At 35.9% G+C, this 19,088-nt stretch overlaps 1 protein-coding gene across 5 annotated transcripts in view; it reads left to right on the forward strand.

Annotated features, from left to right (window-relative positions):
- LOC113402437 (diacylglycerol kinase theta) overlaps positions 1–19,088 on the forward strand; it is a 32,630-nt gene that overhangs the window by 12,588 nt on the left and 954 nt on the right. For 2 of the 5 annotated variants that reach the window (XM_064216415.1, XM_026642690.2), the window contains exons 2-17: positions 8,632–8,711; positions 9,356–9,458; positions 9,798–10,009; positions 10,085–10,253; positions 12,202–12,345; positions 12,592–12,844; positions 13,331–13,548; positions 13,807–14,019; positions 14,161–14,295; positions 14,645–14,819; positions 15,090–15,238; positions 15,513–15,689; positions 16,472–16,598; positions 16,796–16,951; positions 17,566–17,722; positions 17,911–18,018. In XM_064216415.1, the coding sequence (XP_064072485.1) occupies positions 8,632–8,711; positions 9,356–9,458; positions 9,798–10,009; positions 10,085–10,253; positions 12,202–12,345; positions 12,592–12,844; positions 13,331–13,548; positions 13,807–14,019; positions 14,161–14,295; positions 14,645–14,819; positions 15,090–15,238; positions 15,513–15,689; positions 16,472–16,598; positions 16,796–16,951; positions 17,566–17,722; positions 17,911–18,018 (2,576 nt within the window). Of the gene's footprint in view, positions 1–1,844; positions 2,572–8,631; positions 8,712–9,355; positions 9,459–9,797; positions 10,010–10,084; positions 10,254–10,427; positions 10,536–12,201; positions 12,346–12,591; positions 12,845–13,330; positions 13,549–13,806; positions 14,020–14,160; positions 14,296–14,644; positions 14,820–15,089; positions 15,239–15,512; positions 15,690–16,471; positions 16,599–16,795; positions 16,952–17,565; positions 17,723–17,910; positions 18,019–19,088 lie in introns of those variants that run through there. The other 3 variants (XM_026642687.2, XM_064216414.1, XM_064216413.1) reach the window with 3 other exon arrangements.

Genomic DNA, 19,088 nt, shown 5'->3' on the forward strand with positions numbered 1-19,088 from the left:
GCACTCCCGCCCACCCCGATGGCCGCCACTAGCTTCTGAAAAATATACACGCTTTCGGACGGAACGACTTTTATTTTTTACGGAAAGGAGTTTGTATGTGTAAGAGATCTCTTAGTTTGCTTAAGCTTGTCAGTTTTTTTATCTGTACTGTTTTTTTATCAATAGATGTCAAAAAGGTTTTTAGAAGAAAATAATTTGGTTGAGTTTTTTTAAAGAGCTGGATAATTTAGTTCATTATTCTAGATTCTAAATGTGGATCGGGTCACGGTTACATTGTTATTTTTAAATTAAATCCAGATGAAATATTACCGTAGCGTAGTTTTTAAATGTTCCTTATGTTTTGGTCTTTGTATATTTTTTTAATTCTACATTTTTTTACTAAAGCGCATGGCCTCATTATAAAATAAAAAAAGTATATTATATATTCTATATACTATACGCAAAAGGAAGACTCTGACCACAAGCTAATATTTTTATATATTAGGCAAATAAAATTGTTGCATTTTTCACTACCAACTTAAAACTGTCGATACCTATTTAAAGGACATTAAGTACATTCGAATGGAAAAAAACGACATTCAATATATGGTTCTCATTTTCTATTATAGAAAGAGTTTTTGACAAAGAATGATTGTATAAAAATATTGTATGTTATTGATCACATAATGTAGAAAATAAGTCTTGTACATAACTTATGTTTTCTAAATATTTTGTGGTAATTTAACCCATATTCACAACAATTTCATTGAAATATCCCGCGAAAGGTTCCAGCGAATATCTAGAAGCGGAAGCGCGTGTAGAGTGGAGTAAATAATATTTATAGGTATAAAATGTTTCCACTGCAATTACACGAAGACTAATTAAAAGCTGTTACCGAGCTGTTGCAAATGGAAATCGGGTCAACAGCTGATTAAATTAATTTGAGCGTAGGTACTTTTTGGTACATATGCTAGAAGTTTAATCATATGTGTATATTAATTACATTTAAAATAGCGCTATTTTTTTATATTTGTGTAAAAAAATATTGAATTAATTTATCTGTGTAAATGAAATGATTTATATTCGTCTTTTTAAAACTGAAACTTTTGTAATTACTTAACCTTAACGACGATATTCATTAATTAATATAATTTTCTTACCTAATAATACAATAATAAGATAGATCTGTACAGATTTAGTGGAAAATATCGTTAAAAGATTCAATCTTTTCATATTATTAATCTTGCACTCATTTTCGTCATTAAAATTTTTACTGTCATATTGACCAAAAAGCATTACTTCAAAACGAAGTTTAGTAAACTTTAAATATAAATCGTCTATTAAGGGCAATCGTCGACCGCGAACATGTACTTCTGTTGTCGAGTATAAATATAGATCTATCTTTGAATCTTATCTGATTCATCCTTAAATATACTTTGACGGTTCTACATAAAATTACACTATCCACAAATTAATATTCACCTAGTTGTAATATTCATTCAGTCAGAAAAATATTCTTCTCCATTTACGTATATTCGAAGTTTAGCGAACTGATAAGATATTACATTGATCAAAGACCCAACATAGGTTTTATATCATGTAAAAGCTCTTATATTGCTACAACTTACACAAAAACCTTGAAGACTGAAAATCCTGACAATATATTTAAATATCGATAAAAAGTTGGCATTTAATTATGTTATGTAGGCAATGACAACACGTAGGCAAGTTGTAGTATGGATGATGAAGTGGAGACATGCACCAGACGCAATGCGAGGCGGGACTGACGCGTGCGCAGGCCCTCTCTCGCTCCCGCGCCCCTACCGCGACCAGTACACCCGCGTGTTTTGTTTTGAGTGCACGTGCTTGTGATCATATCGAGATACTTGCATAATACCGCAGAGATTTTGTTGTAATTGTTTTGGTTCAGTTTTCTTACACGGTACCTGTTATTTAAATTGTCATCGGTATTAGACATTTGTGTCTAACCTGTAATAGATCATCCAAAACCAATTGGCATTATCCATAAACATTGAACTTCACCAATGATCCGTCCATTAGGCTATTGCCCTCAAACGATTCCAATTTTACCTGTTTACTTTGGAAGCCGCGTTAGTGCTATAAAACCTTTGGCATCTTGAATTTACTCCGCAAACAAGGAAGTCCTATTTGACAGCTAGATGACCGATGGCAGTATTTTATTATCTTTAAAATGGCAACACCGGACGCCGGAGGTGGTGCCGCGCGGGCTACAAACGCGTCTATTCCCGATCGGCCCCGCCCCGAGGTTATTTAAATATACCGTGACGTATTAACGTCAGAACTACACCATTAATACGTTTCCACCATCTGTCAAGAACAGAAGCACCTCTGTATTGACAAACGAGATGCTAAAAATAGGGACAATGGTTTTGTTATTAAACTAATATCAAACGGCGTGAATTGTAAGCTACAAGTGTTGCTATGTCTTGATCACGATATGGAAATAGAGTTTGCTGAAAATGTCCTGTGACGAAATAGTATCGCATATGTCAAATATCATTAGCACAGCTATAAGAAAGGGCGGCAGAGTTTTAAGTTATCCTCAACGACGTGAGTGTAATTTTTAACATTGGTAACACTACTAACTGCTAATTTTTATATATGTAGAATCGTATGAATGATATAATATGCAATTACTTAGATTGTAATTATTTCTAAAGAATTATATTTTTATATTTAATAAACTCGAAACTTTCCGCGATCACTTGCGTATTAATGAATTAAAAACCTTATCGTTTTCACACTTTCTGCAGGTACTATGATTATTATTGTTATAACAGACATTTCTAAATACACGTCGTTTAGACAGTAAATGTATAACAGAAAAGAAAATTCTGGCACATTTCTTAAAAATACGATATATATGTATTAAAGGATACATACACTGTTATTCAATTCTTCTATTCTTGAATTAAATTATAAATAATCCAATTTAGAAAATATTTAAATTTAAAGCTACCATCGGTTCAGAATGTTAATACTACCGACATGATGATAGAATCGACAAGAAATTTAGTACTTACCTACTCTTTTGCGATAGTTAAATAACGTGAAAAAATAATATTATTTATCCTAAGTGTAAATCAACGAACGCTACCTCAGCAGTTTTTTATTATGTGCTTACCACCGCCTATAGACACTGTCGCTGCAAGAAATATTAACCAATTATTACATCGCCAAGGCACCACTAACCTTGGGAACTAAGATGTTATGTGCCTTGTGCCTGTAGTTACACTGGCTCACTCACCCTACAAACCGGAACACAGAATTAGATTTAAATTAATTAAATATCAAAGATAAAAGCTTATCATTGAAGTTAAAAAATAATGTACTTAATCTACAAAAAATATTTATTAGTGCTTAATAAGAAATAATAGTTTAATAATAATGAATGTGCTCAAACTTCCCAAGTTTTATACAAGTTTGTTATTTTATAATAATATCAAACAGTTCTTGACGTAAAATAGTTTTAACAAATGAAAGCTATGGAAACTTTTGTGACGGTCAGTTCGTTAATATATTACAAAACATTTTATATTTTAACATCTTAAAATAGGAAATTTCGTATACTGAGATAGATAACGTTCATGACCAAACATAAATAGTAGTCCGACATTTGAATTGAAACGAAAATTTACCATTGAGAAAGATTCATAAAACAAAAATTATTATAATTATTTAAATTTATCAAAATTAGGCAGATTAATTATAGTATTAAATATATTTACTTTAAATTAAACTATGATAATATTATTTTAAAATGAAGATGGACTATTAATCACACACAGAATATAATAAGTGTCATATAATAATAATTTTTTACAGATTATATGTATATACTTTGTATTAACAATTAAGATATATATTTCAATTCTAGGGGATTGGGCACTGGGTTTTCTTCTAGCGACTGATGCAGCTTACGTCTACGACTCAATATCACCGACTTAATAGATATGTCACACCCCTTCTGTTTGTCGCAATGACTTAGAATTATTTTACGAAGAAAATTTGAATGTCGAAGATAGTCCAATGAATAAAATACGAGGATCTTGACCGACGATCTCAAATCTGAGCCACCACCATACGAGCTTTGGTGCTAAATAGGCCAAAGTACATTTTGGAATAAAAACACCAAATTTGGGCATTTGTCACATCAATTCAAAATATAATTTATTTGTGCTAAAACGGCATAAGCTTAGTATTACTAGTAATACCAACACATATATAAAATAACGATTTTGTCTGTTTATTGATTCTATTCTGATTACTAATAGTAAGAGTTTTTTCTATATTGGTCCTTTTGGCACCAAAACGCCAATTCATCTCGTGCCTTGGTTCTTGTAAACGTCAAGAAGATATTCCTCTGTCCAGCATTTGCGTATTTACGAATTGTAACATTTATCAGTAAAATATAAATTCTACTGCATTAAAAATTCTAGTATATCGGTTACTAACGAATTTATTTAGATTCATTATGGTATTTAATAGATTTTAGTCGCAGACAATCAGGACGAAGCTTGCTTTCTTTGTTTTTTTTTCTCTCTTTGATTTTTACGACATTAAGTTTAGCAAGTCATAAGTTTTAATTTTTTTGTTGACTATAAGTATATTTCTATAGGACTTCATTCCTATACATATATTCCTATATATAATAATCTTATTAGTTTTAATATACATATACATAAATGGATTTATTATATCTGTTGAGATTAATACTTCGATACTTTTGTGCGATTCTTCATGGAGAAGGTTTTTATATTATTTACTTTGTAGTAACTCGCCACTAGATGGCGCTGTAGCACATCATCTATACAATTCAGCCGGTGGTCGGGTTTTGTAGTAGTATGATATAGTAATTTAATAAAATTATATTGGCAGAAATTCTTTCAGTTATACATACTTAATACTGTACCAAACTTTTTGACAAAACAACAAGATATTAATAAAAGAAAAATTTAATGTGATAAAATATTACAGTTTCTTTCTTTGTGAAATCAAAAATCGAAACATTGTTTTTAAACAGGCACTCTATGTTAAAGCCACAGAAACTGTGTCGGTGCGTTCTAATACGTCATTAGGTACATCTATTCATTAGAGATGCGCGGGATGCGGGCATGCGCGTCGCTATCGATCCCACGAGATGAGGCACTCGGCTTCGTGTTTGTCTATGCTATGATTGAACGCACCAAAGACATTCCGCCTTTTTTACCATTCGAAGTATTTCCTTTTATAAATATTAAATGAAAACCAATGCTACATCAATAATTTTAATTAAAGAGGTTTTATATATTTTGGAAACATTTTAAACAAATTATTTGTTACCTATTTATGTATGCAAAAATATTATATGAATTTTATCACATATTACTCATACTAATAATTACCGTAATTTTTTAAATAAGGAACCGAAATAGTATATTACATTTACCTACTTGGTGGCAGGGCTTTGTTTCAGTCCGCCTGAGTAGGTACCACTCCCTCACAAATTATACTTGCTTACTTCGAATTTGTATGAAGATTTTGGCTGTAGACTTTCAACTAATAATTTAATATAACAAAAAAACTGAGAAAAAAAAACAAATGCATTTATTCATACACAAAAAGTTTGTGTATAATTTCATTTCAAGCAGTTCGATAAAACTGATTCAGTTGCCACAAACATACAAACAGTTGAAATAAAAACTTGTAGAAAAAGTAACAGCCATATCGAGTTTTTGACCGTTTCTTCTTCGTGGTAAAAGTGTCTGTAAGAGCTAACTTTAGCTCCGTATATTTTACAGTAAATACTAAGTTCGGTTCAATTTATATTATCTCCAAAACTAATTTTTCGAAAATTAAAAAAATATTTCGGAATGCTTCCACAATGTAATGTCAAACTCAAACTCAAATTCCTTTATTCAATATAGAAGCTTCACTTACTTATTGGTAGTCAAATTAAACACTACCACCTGTTCGGAAAAGGGAACACCCTGACCTGAGAAGAACCGGCGAAAGAAACTCCGCGGGCCTTTTTTTTGTCAATCTAATTAAATACATATATTGAATATGAATACAAATAGCCAGATGAATAGAAATGTCAGGAACGTTACCACGTGAAACGTCACCTGCCGCAGATTACCGCTGAACTTGAATGCGGTCGCGTGCCTCGTAATCAACGCCTTTAAACACTTGACCGTAAATAACTGTCGTGATGTGTTACAAGGGCTAACGTTCGCCGTTGGAGGAATCAACAAGTCGCTTCGTTTAAAAATTAATAACCGACTTTTATTTTAGTTTTTGTGCTTGGAAAACATAAAACTGCCGTTCGTTTCCTCGTCCTTTTCTTAATGTAATATACAAGTATACTTTATAATCATTTAACTTGCAGGTTAAATAGATTATATTGAGGATATGACTTGTATAAATTACTTTTATTATATCAGAATACATTTCAAAACCTATACATATGTTATGTTATATATTTTATACAAAATATATATACGTATGTCAAGTCAAAAATTCTGTTCTATTAGAGTGACTAACTTTTATTTCGTAGTTTTTATAGAAAATGAAAATGTAAGAAAGCCTGGTGGATAGATATTTCATTAGACTTATTTGGGTTTTATTAAATGTGCAATAATATGCGGTATATATGTCGCCGCCAACTCTTTTGTGCATGCATGTGAGGGTTTTGTGCATGCCCGTTTGGTAGACACCATTCTCTCGTCATATATTGTTTTTAAATTTGATGGGTACGTGAGCCAGTGTTACTACAGGCAGACGGGACATAACATGTTTGTTCTCAAGGTTGGTGTCGCATTGGTGTTATAAGGAATATGGTTTGTATTTTTGTTGTTGACCACTAACTATCAAGTCCAAGATTTGCAAGTTCGTATACCTATTTTATAAAATAATTGCCTGGCAACTGTCCTACGGAACGGAAAGTGAATTGACTGTTGTCATTCAGGCCGCTGGTGGCTAGGCGTTTCATTTAATGGCTAATTTTCCAGTTGGCGGTGATATATAAAAATGCACTGGAGCGTGATGGGATATGCACCATAATTTTATCTTTAGTTGGAGCGGGGGCTTTCACCAAGCTATAGGATACTTATTCGTTTAACAATGAAGTATCAAAAAATATCGAAAAAGATTTTTTAAATATATTTAACTAAAATGATCATGGTATTCCATAACATACATAAATATCTAATTCGCGATGATTCAGTAATAAAGGAATGTTCCACAAAACGCTATTTAATTTTCATCGTCTTCGTAGTAGTCACTATATATTAAAACTCGTGGAATCTGATAAACTAAACTATTACGCATAAGGTTTGACCGACACCGACATCACGTCAGTGTTCTTAAAACTAATAGAAGGAATAGAATCATTCTTATAAAGGCAATTACTTAAATACATTTATTATTTTTTTTTGTAAGAAAATTATTAATTAGCTGTTCCCTCGTGGGTCGCTGTCAGCTATGTGATTAAAAAAAAATCAAATCCTGATTTACGCTTTCAATAAACAAACTTCAATTTTGTAATGTTAGTATAGTCTGGGTCTTTGTTTTGTGATATTATCAAGTAAAATGTTGTAATATGTTTATTTGATATTTTCTTGATCTATTTGTAGCTGTCACTTACTCGTATTCTAGCGTCTAAGGTCACTGAAAATCAGCGTAGAACTTTGAGGGTCATTGTATGCTACCCCCAGAATTCAACATAAGCTGATCGATGCCTTCTTTTTTGTGTCGCTACATCGCTGTGCAGAACTTATTATTTTCATATGATTTTTTTGTTGTTAATAACTTTTGTTATCTAAACATAAAATTTTTGCTTCTTTATATTTTTTCGCGACAGGTCTTTTAAGCGCGTTATCATTGAGTGTCACAAATAAAATGGTACTTACGTAACCAATAAAATTACTTACCTACTATTACTATTTAAATTAATAAAACAAACAATTAAACACTTCACAATATAGTATTAATCAATATAAACATATGTTTAATATAGTCGATATTGTTAAAGAGTCAATATACATTAAAAATACAGATATACCAAAATTAATAATTAATAGCAGCTATTGTACAAATCATGGCCGCCTGGAATGGTGGAAAGAATGCTAGCCACGTTTCTCTTTGAATCGAAATTTCAATTTCGAAATCTGATTCCGTCAACAAAAAAAAACCAACACCGACAAAAAGCCAGCAAGTTATATAATGTATTTCATAATGGCAGTTCAATTTTTCAACTCGAGTTTTCAACTGGAACAGTTTTTTCCCCTTTTATAGGTTATTTATATTTTTTTGGATAGGCTTCTTCGGTATAAAAATTGTCATGATCAATCTTAATTTGTGCTTATAATTCCTCTCCAAGAACTCCAAGCCGAAAGGGGAGGAGGCCCTAGACCAGCTTTTACTTATGTTATACCAATTCCATTCGTATGATTCATATTAGCTTTATTGGAACGTTTTTTTTTTCATATAGTTAAAGTTCACAACTCTTAGGTATTTACTCGGAGGGTTCGTCACTTGGTACTGGATTGAGATCATCCGTCTAATAATAAGTTGGCAATTAAGCACAGCTTTTCATTTAAAATATATTTAATATATAAAAAATTGTTTCAGTGTGCAACTTCATAGTGCACGAGCGATGCGTGGGGCATGTGGTGACGCCGTGCTGCGGGGTGGCGCCGAGCCTCATCAAGGTAACTGACCATATTTGCTAATACAACTTCCACATGATTTACTGGACTTAGTTTCAAGATCTTATTTTGTACCTGTACCAAAAATACTTCTAATACTTCTACTAGTCCTTGTTAGATATATAACAAGTCCTTTTTTTTAAACTATGACATTGGTCTTGCGGCTAACATATAAAACTAGTACTCCGAGGCACTGGACTTTAATCCCGGGTTGACCGATAAAAGTTATTAGATTTTCTCTGCCAAGAAATGCTCACTAGCCGCTTGATGAATTTGGTAGTGTTACATTCCCACGGCACTGTTAACTTGTCAAGCCAACACCAGCGGGACCAGCGTCTCCTTTTATGTTTGTATGATTGTCAGGGAATAGAGATGGCATGTGTGCAACGGTTGCAAAAATCCGAGCGAGCCTTGGCAGCATCTCGCCGAAGAAGGGCAAGCCCTGAACCATCAAAATTGGACCGATTTCGAAATCTTTTTGGGGGGTCGAGGAGATTGCCAGAACACTAATTGTACAACAGCCCCTGTTTGCACTCACATTTGTAAATTATAATATTACCTACGCAATGTAGTCCTTATGATTTACAACGTAGCTACAATTCGGTTATAACAGAATATTATTGTATATTACCTTTTTTTTAACACAGAACCCAGTGGCTCACTGCTGGTCAGAGCCGACACACCACAAAAGAAAGTTCTGCACGGTGTGTCGAAAGCGGCTTGATGAACTGCCAGCTTTACACTGTATGAGTAAGTATCACACTTACATTAAATGCAACATCGACATAATCTATTCGCATACTCCAGGAATGGTTCTGTGTCTTATCATGTGATAAAAATGAATCACATTAAAAAAACTATCATTATTTACTTTACTCATAATATTATATCTTGACAGGTTTAACGGGAGACGGCAGGCGAGAACGTTTTTTGTATAGTTTTGTTTTTTAGGCTATCATGATATATAATATTATTCAACAGGCTATGTATTAGCTAGGAATGTGGGCTAAATGTGTGATAGTTTGAAACTAGGTATTAAAAGCTTAAAGTAGGTATATTTCCTGACAGCCTCATAACGTTCTTGTTTAGTATGCGAGTACTTCGTCCACGGAGAATGCGTGGACTTTGCGGCAGCCGACTGCAAAGAAAACGCAACATACTGTGCCGGCAGCGAGCCACGACACGTGCACCACTGGCGCGAGGGAAACCTTCCCGCCAACTCCAAGTGCACTGCTTGCCGCCGTGCCTGCTGGTCCACGGAGTGCCTCACCGGCTACCGCTGCGAGTGGTGTGGTAGCACGGTAAGTACCACTGATACCTACACATTAAATGTTGATGAAATGGAAATAATGTTTATTAATTTGAGTATATTTCAGTGTCACGCTGGCTGCCGAGCACTCATACCAGAAGAATGCAATTTCGGCGCATTGCAGCCGATCTTCCTGCCCCCGTCTGCGGTGTCAATCCCCCGGACGGAGGTGCCTATGGAGGCCATCATCGGCGTGCACGTGCGCCCACCTCCATCACAGCGAGACTTCGGATGCCGTAAGTGTCGAATCCACAGCTTGGGGTCTGCGGGGGGTCGTGCCCAGGCCCCGCACATGTGCCTCGTTACCCCGCGGCTACGTGTAGGTTGCTAGGAGGCCGGATAGGTTGGTGGCGCGGCACACGTGTGGGGCCGCGCGGGCGAGCGGAGTGTGAGCGGTGTCTTTGGGGCAGCGCGGCGGCGCGGTGGATGGGCGCCGACGCGACTCGTGACGCTGGCGCGTCGCTTGCTGCCGGCCGCCTGCAGTCCGCACGGAGGCGCTTCGCCCCCCTACTCAAGAGGTGATCAAGCTTCGCCACCGTGCTTATACTATTGAACTATGACCTAGCATAAACTAATAATTATATTAATAAAATCCAAAAATAAATGAAGTTTGCTAGGTTTTAGTTCTTTCGAGGTCATTTAGTCAAAAGCTTTCTTCATGCTTTTTCTCGTAAAGCTTAAAAATGCTTCCTTACTGATTTTTTTTATGAAAACCCAATGAAGATGATTCTTTCCACAAAAACACGAAACATGAACGCATCGTACATTAACATGAATTGAGCTCAAAAGAATCATCTCCAAAGCTTTGTGACTGAGATTTGTTTTATTGCTTCATTCCTTCACACTCACACATATAGAGACAACGTCACCGTACTTCGAAAAGGACCACTCGCCAATGTCGTGACATTAGCTTTATAAAACGTTTATTTATTGCTGTCAGAAATATCTGTTTTAAATTTTTATTTTGTATTATTTTCAATCTATCTGACTCAAAAGAACATGCTCAACTCTTAATTTCACTAACGTACTAACTCTTTAAATAATTCTTTATATAAATCTAATTATTTTGCAAACATTTTAAATGATCACGATTCTGTACGATTGAGGGGCATTAGCACGATCATTCTTCGAGTATATCCACTAGACTCTAAAGTCTTCGACTAGTCTCATCTTCCCAATCCTATGTCTCCGGATCAACTCCTCAAGGATACTCGTGATGCAGTATTCCAACAGTATAAGGTAACCATGCACAGAGACACGGTGTTGCTGTTAATGTTTGTTTGGGTGGTACCATTAGATACTGAATGGCCACACATTATAAGTCTTCTTCTAGTCTTTATGCACTAGCAAGGTAATCAGTGAAAACAGATACACCCAAAAAAATAATAATTTGAATGAATAATAGAGCTAAATATGAGCTTGAGTTGTTCAAGATTATTATTTAAAAAAAAAAAGTTCGTATGCCGTCCAAATGTAATTAAATAAAACTGTAATCATATATTAATCTTATTGTAACATGTTTGAGATATATAGTAATGCTTAAATAAATAAAAAATGCATTAAAATTTGTTGACATTGATAGTGCATATGGACTAGGGTTTTTCGAAAAATGATTTGCAAAAAGATTGTGTTTTGTTATAATTATCCTGCAACAAAGTGTTTTAGATGATATGTTTCAGTAGAATTATATGTTTAAGGTAAATAATATAGTTATAATAATATAATATAATATTTTAATATAAATATTAACATGCCATGCTAAATAATGTGATTAAATATTTAATAACAAAAGTGAAATAAATTAGTATATAAGTATAAAACTTTAAAGTATGTCACTGTTTTTTTAAGTATAATTTTTTAACTATTTTATGTATTGTATTGTACTCGAGAGAATTTATATTTTAATTGTCTTAATGGGTAAGTCCTTTATTACACATGAAGGGCTTACTCATCACATACGAATATGACACATGAAAATGTTTTAAATATCTTGCATGTTATTAAATAGCATACGAAATTCTATTGGGAATCCCAAAATAAAACCGGTTTCTTTGAATTGAATCATTTGATTTAGTGTAGAAGATACCAACGATTTAACTAAATCCATCTAGACCAAGGCCACTAACAGCTTTAGTGTAGCAAAGGTGATGGGGCATGTGCGATACGGGATGTAATATTGTGCAGCTCGAAGCGTAAGCGAGGAGTTCAGCTCTGGGTGCGAGGGCCGATCGGGCTCTGGCGGCGGGTCGACTGGCGCTCCCGCCGACCAGGACCACCGCCCTGACCATAAACAACATCGTGACCGCACCCCAGATGATAGAGATGAAGGTGAAGCTACTATAATACGCAATATTTTTAAACATATTCCGCTTCACGTGATTATAAAGTGCGTATTTGGTTTTAATTTTTAGGTACGAAAAAGTATTATGCATTAAAATGTTGCTGCTAAAAAGATATGTGGAATTTATAATTTTAATATAAGAATCAATATTCAATCTTAATTAACATCAAACTTATAAAATGAATATAACTTTTCGGTAATTAGACTTTTCAAGTAAAAAAATTGTCGTGCAGAGGTAGTAAAAGTTTACGACGGAGAGGCGGCGTGGTCGCGTCGACTGTACCGGCCTGTAGTCGTGGGGCGGAACTTCAGCGAGCGCGAGCTGGTCGCGGCCGCGTTACGCGCCTTCCACGTGGCTCGCGAGCCCGAGCAGTTCGAGCTGACTGACGCGCTCGCTGGTGATGAGCCACCGTTGCGCGACCCTACGCCTCTCGCTCGCGTCACACGTCTGCCCAATAAAAGACCTGCACTATTTCTGCGTTTCAAGTAAGTTAAGTACCCATAAGAAACTTTTCGTGCTCAGAACATGAACACGAAAAAACTTAAACTTAACTTAACTTGAAATTTTCATGTTACACTCGTACGCAACCGTAAATGACGTACCGTAACCGTAGATTATCGATTATTTCGATTATTAATCTACAACAAGTTTGGTATTTCTTTCTAGAAATCTTTATTTACCGCTTCTTTAAAAACATCCAGTAAATAATCAATTGTAAACTAATTAAATACTTTAAAAAGTTATGGCCATGTCTAAATCCTCAATATTCGTTTAGAATACACGAATACACGTTTCTATTCACTATTAGGTCTATATCGGCACCAAATATTTCCATAATGTGTAATATCATTTTTATATTAAAATACTTAATTTCCAAGAGGACATGTATATCCAAAATAAATACCAATTAACTCGCAGAATTATCATCTTTAAAAAAAATACAATAATAAACGGAAGAATTTGTCTAAAAGTGAGGGTCGTTGCACCAGGGAGCCGGAGACGGGTGGTGGCGAGGTGCGTGTGTACCCGGGCCGGGTAGCCGGCGCCGGCGACGCCTTCGTGACGGTCACGTGCGCCGGCGAGCACACCGTGGCCGACCTCATGGCCGCCGCGCTTGAGCGCTTTGGACTCGATCCCGCGCACGCCACACTCGACTACCGCTGCTCCGAGATTCTGCTCGATCGCGGGGGTGAGAACAACTTGTTCTAACATTTAACGTTCATTGATCTCTTCTTCTAAGCCTTTAACTTCACGCATACGCTACTCTAAACATGGTGTGACTACATTGATTTAAAGTATTTTATCTTTTTAGAGCTATTCTCTCTATCATATCTATTTCTCAATAAATGTTAAATTATCTAAAAACATTTTTGTGGACACGCTCTAAATCTTTTCACTGTCTTCTCCTTAAATGTAAAAATGAGTCGGTTAATCGGTAATGCGTCAGTGTCGGAGCGAGTGCTGGAGGAGGACGAGCGTCCGTGGCGCATCCTGGTGCGGCTGGCGCGCGAGTCCGTGCGGCGCATGGAGCTGGCTCGGTTCTACCTGCAGCCGCGCCGCGACCCGCACGGGCCCACGCTGGCGCTCTTCGTGGCGTCGCTGCCGCCCGGTCTGTCCGAGCGGAACTATGAGAACATCTTGGTCGAGTTCCTCGGTGCCGGTCAGTGCATTTGTGAAAAAAGACTAGTCCAAAGTTTTAGTAATAGTAAAATGTAATATTTAATTTAGGTAGCACAGATTTTTTTTGGTATTTGAATTAGAATATTTCTTATCTCCTAAAAAGCATCATAAAATCCAACAGAGAACAAGTTCACATCAATCGGCCCAATCTATTACGAATATGGATCAATGGTGATCACATACGAGGACGCCAGCAAGGCAGTGCGCGCCCTCTACGCGCTCCGAGAGGCCAAATATGAAGATAAGCATTTATTAGGTAACAGTCTAAACATTATAAAATCCATATTTAAAATTAATAAAATGAAACTAATAGAACACTAGATGATAGACAACAGTCATTTTTGTCACGTAATAACGTGACATATTTCTCTGCTTCATATTGCTCTGCTTGACTTAACTCTGCGTATGAAATCGTGAAAAGTCAGAAATTGTTATGCGATATTGAAAACTTTACACGAGTCAATTACCATGTAAGGTCTTAAAGAATAGCACGGTAGTTATTAAATTTCATCAACAAGTGTAGCATGTGAACTAACTGCCTGCAGAATGTTAGGTTTCAATCTTCAACGATGTGGAATACAATAACATTACTGTTTATTCTTTAGTGATGCTGTTACCCAGCATCGAACCGTCGATGGTGCCATCCGGCGTTAAGCCGTTGCTGGTATTCGTGAATGTCAAGTCTGGCGGTTGTCAGGGACTTGAACTTATTTCTTCCTTCCGCAAACTCCTCAACCCATATCAGGTGTTCGACCTGGAGAATGGTGGACCATTACCTGGGTACGTCTTTGAATTATTAATATTTCATATTTCTTATCTACTTGATGTTGTTTTTAGTGGTGAGTCATATTATAAAAAATATATTATAAAGAGTACAAAAGTTAATTATTACCAGATTAAGTCTTAATTACAAATACTTATGTTAATAAAAAAAATCTCATTTCGGATTTATATGGAAGATTACTCGAAATTTAAGTTTTATTCTTTGTAAGCTTTATTGAATAAGAGTTAGTTTGCGCGATTGCTTAAATTATATTCCATTCCGTATAGTTTGTACGTGTTCCGCCATATCCCGAACTACAAAATTCTTGTGTGTGGCGGGGACGGTACCATCGGTTGGGTCCTGCAATGCCTCGACAACGTGGGACAAGACTCACAGTGTTCAAACCCACCATGCGCGATAGTGCCTCTCGGCACCGGTAAGCCCTGAAAAACATCTTTCTATTTCCAAACTAAAGATTAAAAATGTCATGGTTTTTTATAAACAATATACAGTTTGTATATTTACTGTTAATCATAATTATAGCTATTTTTTTAATAGGAGATACTCGTGATTAATCATGACTTTTTCTTTTAATTTATAAACCTATATATATAAGTTGAAGTAGCGTGCGGATTTCAATGGAGATTAAAAAATAGTTTTAAAGATATCACGTCTATAATAACATTTCGTCTATTTTTGTCGCAACACAGGTAACGACCTCGCCCGCGTGCTGCGCTGGGGCTCGGGTTACACGGGCTGCGAGGACCCGCTGTCGCTGCTGCGTGACGTCATCGATGCGGAAGAGATCCGCCTCGACCGTTGGACCGTGGTCTTCCATCCCGAGGACAAGCAGGACGAACCTAAGGAACTGTCCAAGCAACTACCGGGTATGCTACCTTATTAAAAAATCATGTTAATTTTTTATAAATTTAATAATATTTCATTTATAATAAGTGGCTATTGATTGATAATATTTATTTATGTAACAAAGTATCTTTAATATCGATGACATAAAACGTAATATAAACGGACACAAAAAAGACTATTGTACGATCCAGCCGGTCCTCTGCGCATCAAGCGCATCTCGTGTACTCATTAACATTATCAGTACCGAAGTACCAACTAAAATATTATTAATTACTTTTAACGGAGATACAGTGTCAACTCTTCGACTTTCACGTACCTTTACATAATCTTACAATAAAAGCTGCGTGTCGTAAATCATACAGCTATTTTAAACAAATAGTCTTAACAGCGGCGGATTAATCTACTTGGTGGTAGGGCTTTGTGCAAGCCCGTCTGGGTAGGTACCACCCACTCATCAAATATTCTACCGCCAAATAACAGTACACTGTATTGTTGTGTTCCGGTTAGAAAGGTGAGTGAGCCAGTGTAATCACAGGCACAAGGGAGATAACATCTTAGTTCCCAAGGTTGGTGGCGCATAGGTGATGTAATGAATGGTTAATATTTCTTAAAGCGCCTTTGTCTATGGGCGGTGGTGACCACTTACCATCAGGTGGCCCATATGCTCGTCCGCCAACCAAGGCCATAAAAAAAAAAAATTATCCCATTATGGGATCTCCGGTAAACTAGTGAAATATTTTGAAATATTAAAAGTAAATTTATAAAGCTTTTGGACAGCTACGTAACAAAATATTTCTGACAGGCTCTCAGAGCGAAGATAACTCACAAATTCTCGTCATGAACAACTACTTCGGTATCGGCATCGACGCTGACCTCTGCCTCGACTTCCACAATGCTCGTGAAGAAAACCCTAACAAATTCAACAGCAGGTAAAGAATAAAAATAAAATACTCCAAATTAAAATTAAATTGAGTTTATCGTAAAATATTAAATATAAAAATTGCATTTATTTCATAAAAAATGTTCAGTTTTAAAAATAATATTTAATTGTTACTAAAAAAAAACCTAAACATGACACCATAAAAAATATAGGACTTATATAGCACACGTTCCGTCTCACCCAAAGGTTACGCAACAAGGGCGTCTACGTTAAAATGGGCCTACGTAAGATGGTAGGACGCAAAATGTGCAAGGACTTGCACAAGGCGGTTAAGCTCGAGGTGGACGGCAAGCCTGTCGACCTGCCTGCAGTCGAGGGCATCATCATATTGAATATTCTTAGGTAATACACACTCCACACTTTAGGAGTTTTATGGACTGATCATTTATATTAATGGCTAATTCAGTATTCAATCAAAATGTATGGTATAGTATAAATATCTTAATTGAAGATCGTAGATTCGTACCCGGGCTAGAACACCACATACCTATAAATGAGCTCATAACATACATCCCTGTGCCGAAGGATAACAACGAGGGGAAACCTTCATGTGTCTCGCGCTACAGCAGAAGAAGGAGAAGACCCAGTAATGAGAAGATTTTAATCTTTTATCATCATAAATACATTAATATCTTAGCTTACTAATTGCATAGCATTGACATTTCTACACGATCTATAACAAGCAAAAAGTAAACGCTAATAAGCGAATAAATTCAGTGTAGCAAAATGTTAGATAATGCATAAAAAGTAGGTAATCGTTGCTAAAAACTATATAGGAGTGGTTGACAGCTCTCAGTATCTATATTAAGACATTTTTAGATTAAAGGAACACACGTTCCATTGATTAGCTTGTGTATTTAAGAGAGCGTTGCCAATGACAATATATACATATAAACTAAATCAAATCAGAATCCCTATTACTGGAAGTTACTCAGACTTTCTATTTTTCTAAAAAGCTGGGGGTCAGGCGCCAATCCATGGGGTCCGGAGAAAGACGATCAGTTCAACAAGCCTAACCATTGGGACGGCATGTTAGAGGTGGTGGGTGTGACCGGTGTAGTCCATCTCGGGCAGATCCAGTCTGGTCTGCGCGGTGCAATGCGGATAGCACAGGTATGTAGGTGGCAAGCAGAGAAGACAGGGTTACAGTAGACATTTACTTGACCTGAATCAAAACTCCGATTGGACTTGTGTAAATTGCTTTTTACATTTTATAGGCATGTGACTACTACTGATCTATGCCTAAAACATCATAAGAAACTGTATTCGATAAATAAATATATTCGTCCGTCTGGTTGCAGGGTGGTCACATTAAGATCAATCTGCGGAGCGAGATCCCGGTGCAAGTGGACGGCGAGCCGTGGGTGGCGGCGCCCAGCGAGGTGGTCGTGCTCAAGTCCGCGCTTAAGGTATGTCCACACGCTCAATCCTTCTGATATAAGTATGATAGAGTAACGGGACGTCTTATGTATTTCCTTACGAGGCAGTTGGTCAAATAAGATGGACTTTTTTTAAGAAAAATATCAATAAATTATAACCACACAATATAAATGAATAAAATGTTAATTGGATCGGTCTCTTTTAGAGAGTTACTCTTCGATACTTATTCATACTTTGTTTGATATGTTTCACCCACAAGCTTGAATATTTGCTCACTGGCTCGATGAGTGTGTAGTATGAGTTAAATAATATGTAATTATGTTGAATCTTTTGCTATTAAATTTACAAAAAGTTACAGTTTTTTACATCAGTTTTCCAGTTTCTCCATTTAGTAACATGTTGGGAATTTAAAATTCATGGCTTGGAGTAAGTTTAGTTCATATCATGCTTTACATAAACTCTTCAGTTTATGGAAAACTTAAAATGTCTCATGTAAATTACATTTAGATTCAAGTTAACCGAAAATTTTAGAACCAAAATTAAAACTCCGATTACTTATTAGTAATATGTCATGCATGTTGTCTTGGTTAGATGCCTGCTGGCGTGATTATTATTTTTGCCTTCTCTCTGCTTAATATCGTGCTCAGCTGATTTAGTATGATCGCTGCACTATCCACGCTACGCCCGCGTATTCACTGCCCGAGACAGCGCCGGCCCTACGATGACAAAATCACCCTTTTTTTTAACAATATTCCATAATGTTACTGTACCTTTATGAAGCAATTCTGAACTTTTCCTCATTAAAACACAGTTCCTTCTATTGTTAAATAAAACAAGTTCATAGCACTAATGTTAGTTTTAATTTTAATGCAAAGTTCAGGATCGATCTTTTGCCTGCGGCTTGATAAGTTACAGTGACATGCAAATCGTTGCAAATTACCAGAATATACTTGGTACATAACATAACCGCGCATCGCACGCGGCATCTACACTTAGTATCACAGTTTGAAACTAGTTTTGATAAATTATAATTTTTAGCTCAGAATCGAGTTCATACGACTCATGCTATATTTAAATATAAAGTACTTTGTGAATGAAT

Source organism: Vanessa tameamea, chromosome 12 (assembly GCF_037043105.1).
Source record: "Vanessa tameamea isolate UH-Manoa-2023 chromosome 12, ilVanTame1 primary haplotype, whole genome shotgun sequence".
Classification (NCBI taxonomy): Eukaryota; Metazoa; Arthropoda; class Insecta; order Lepidoptera; family Nymphalidae; genus Vanessa; species Vanessa tameamea.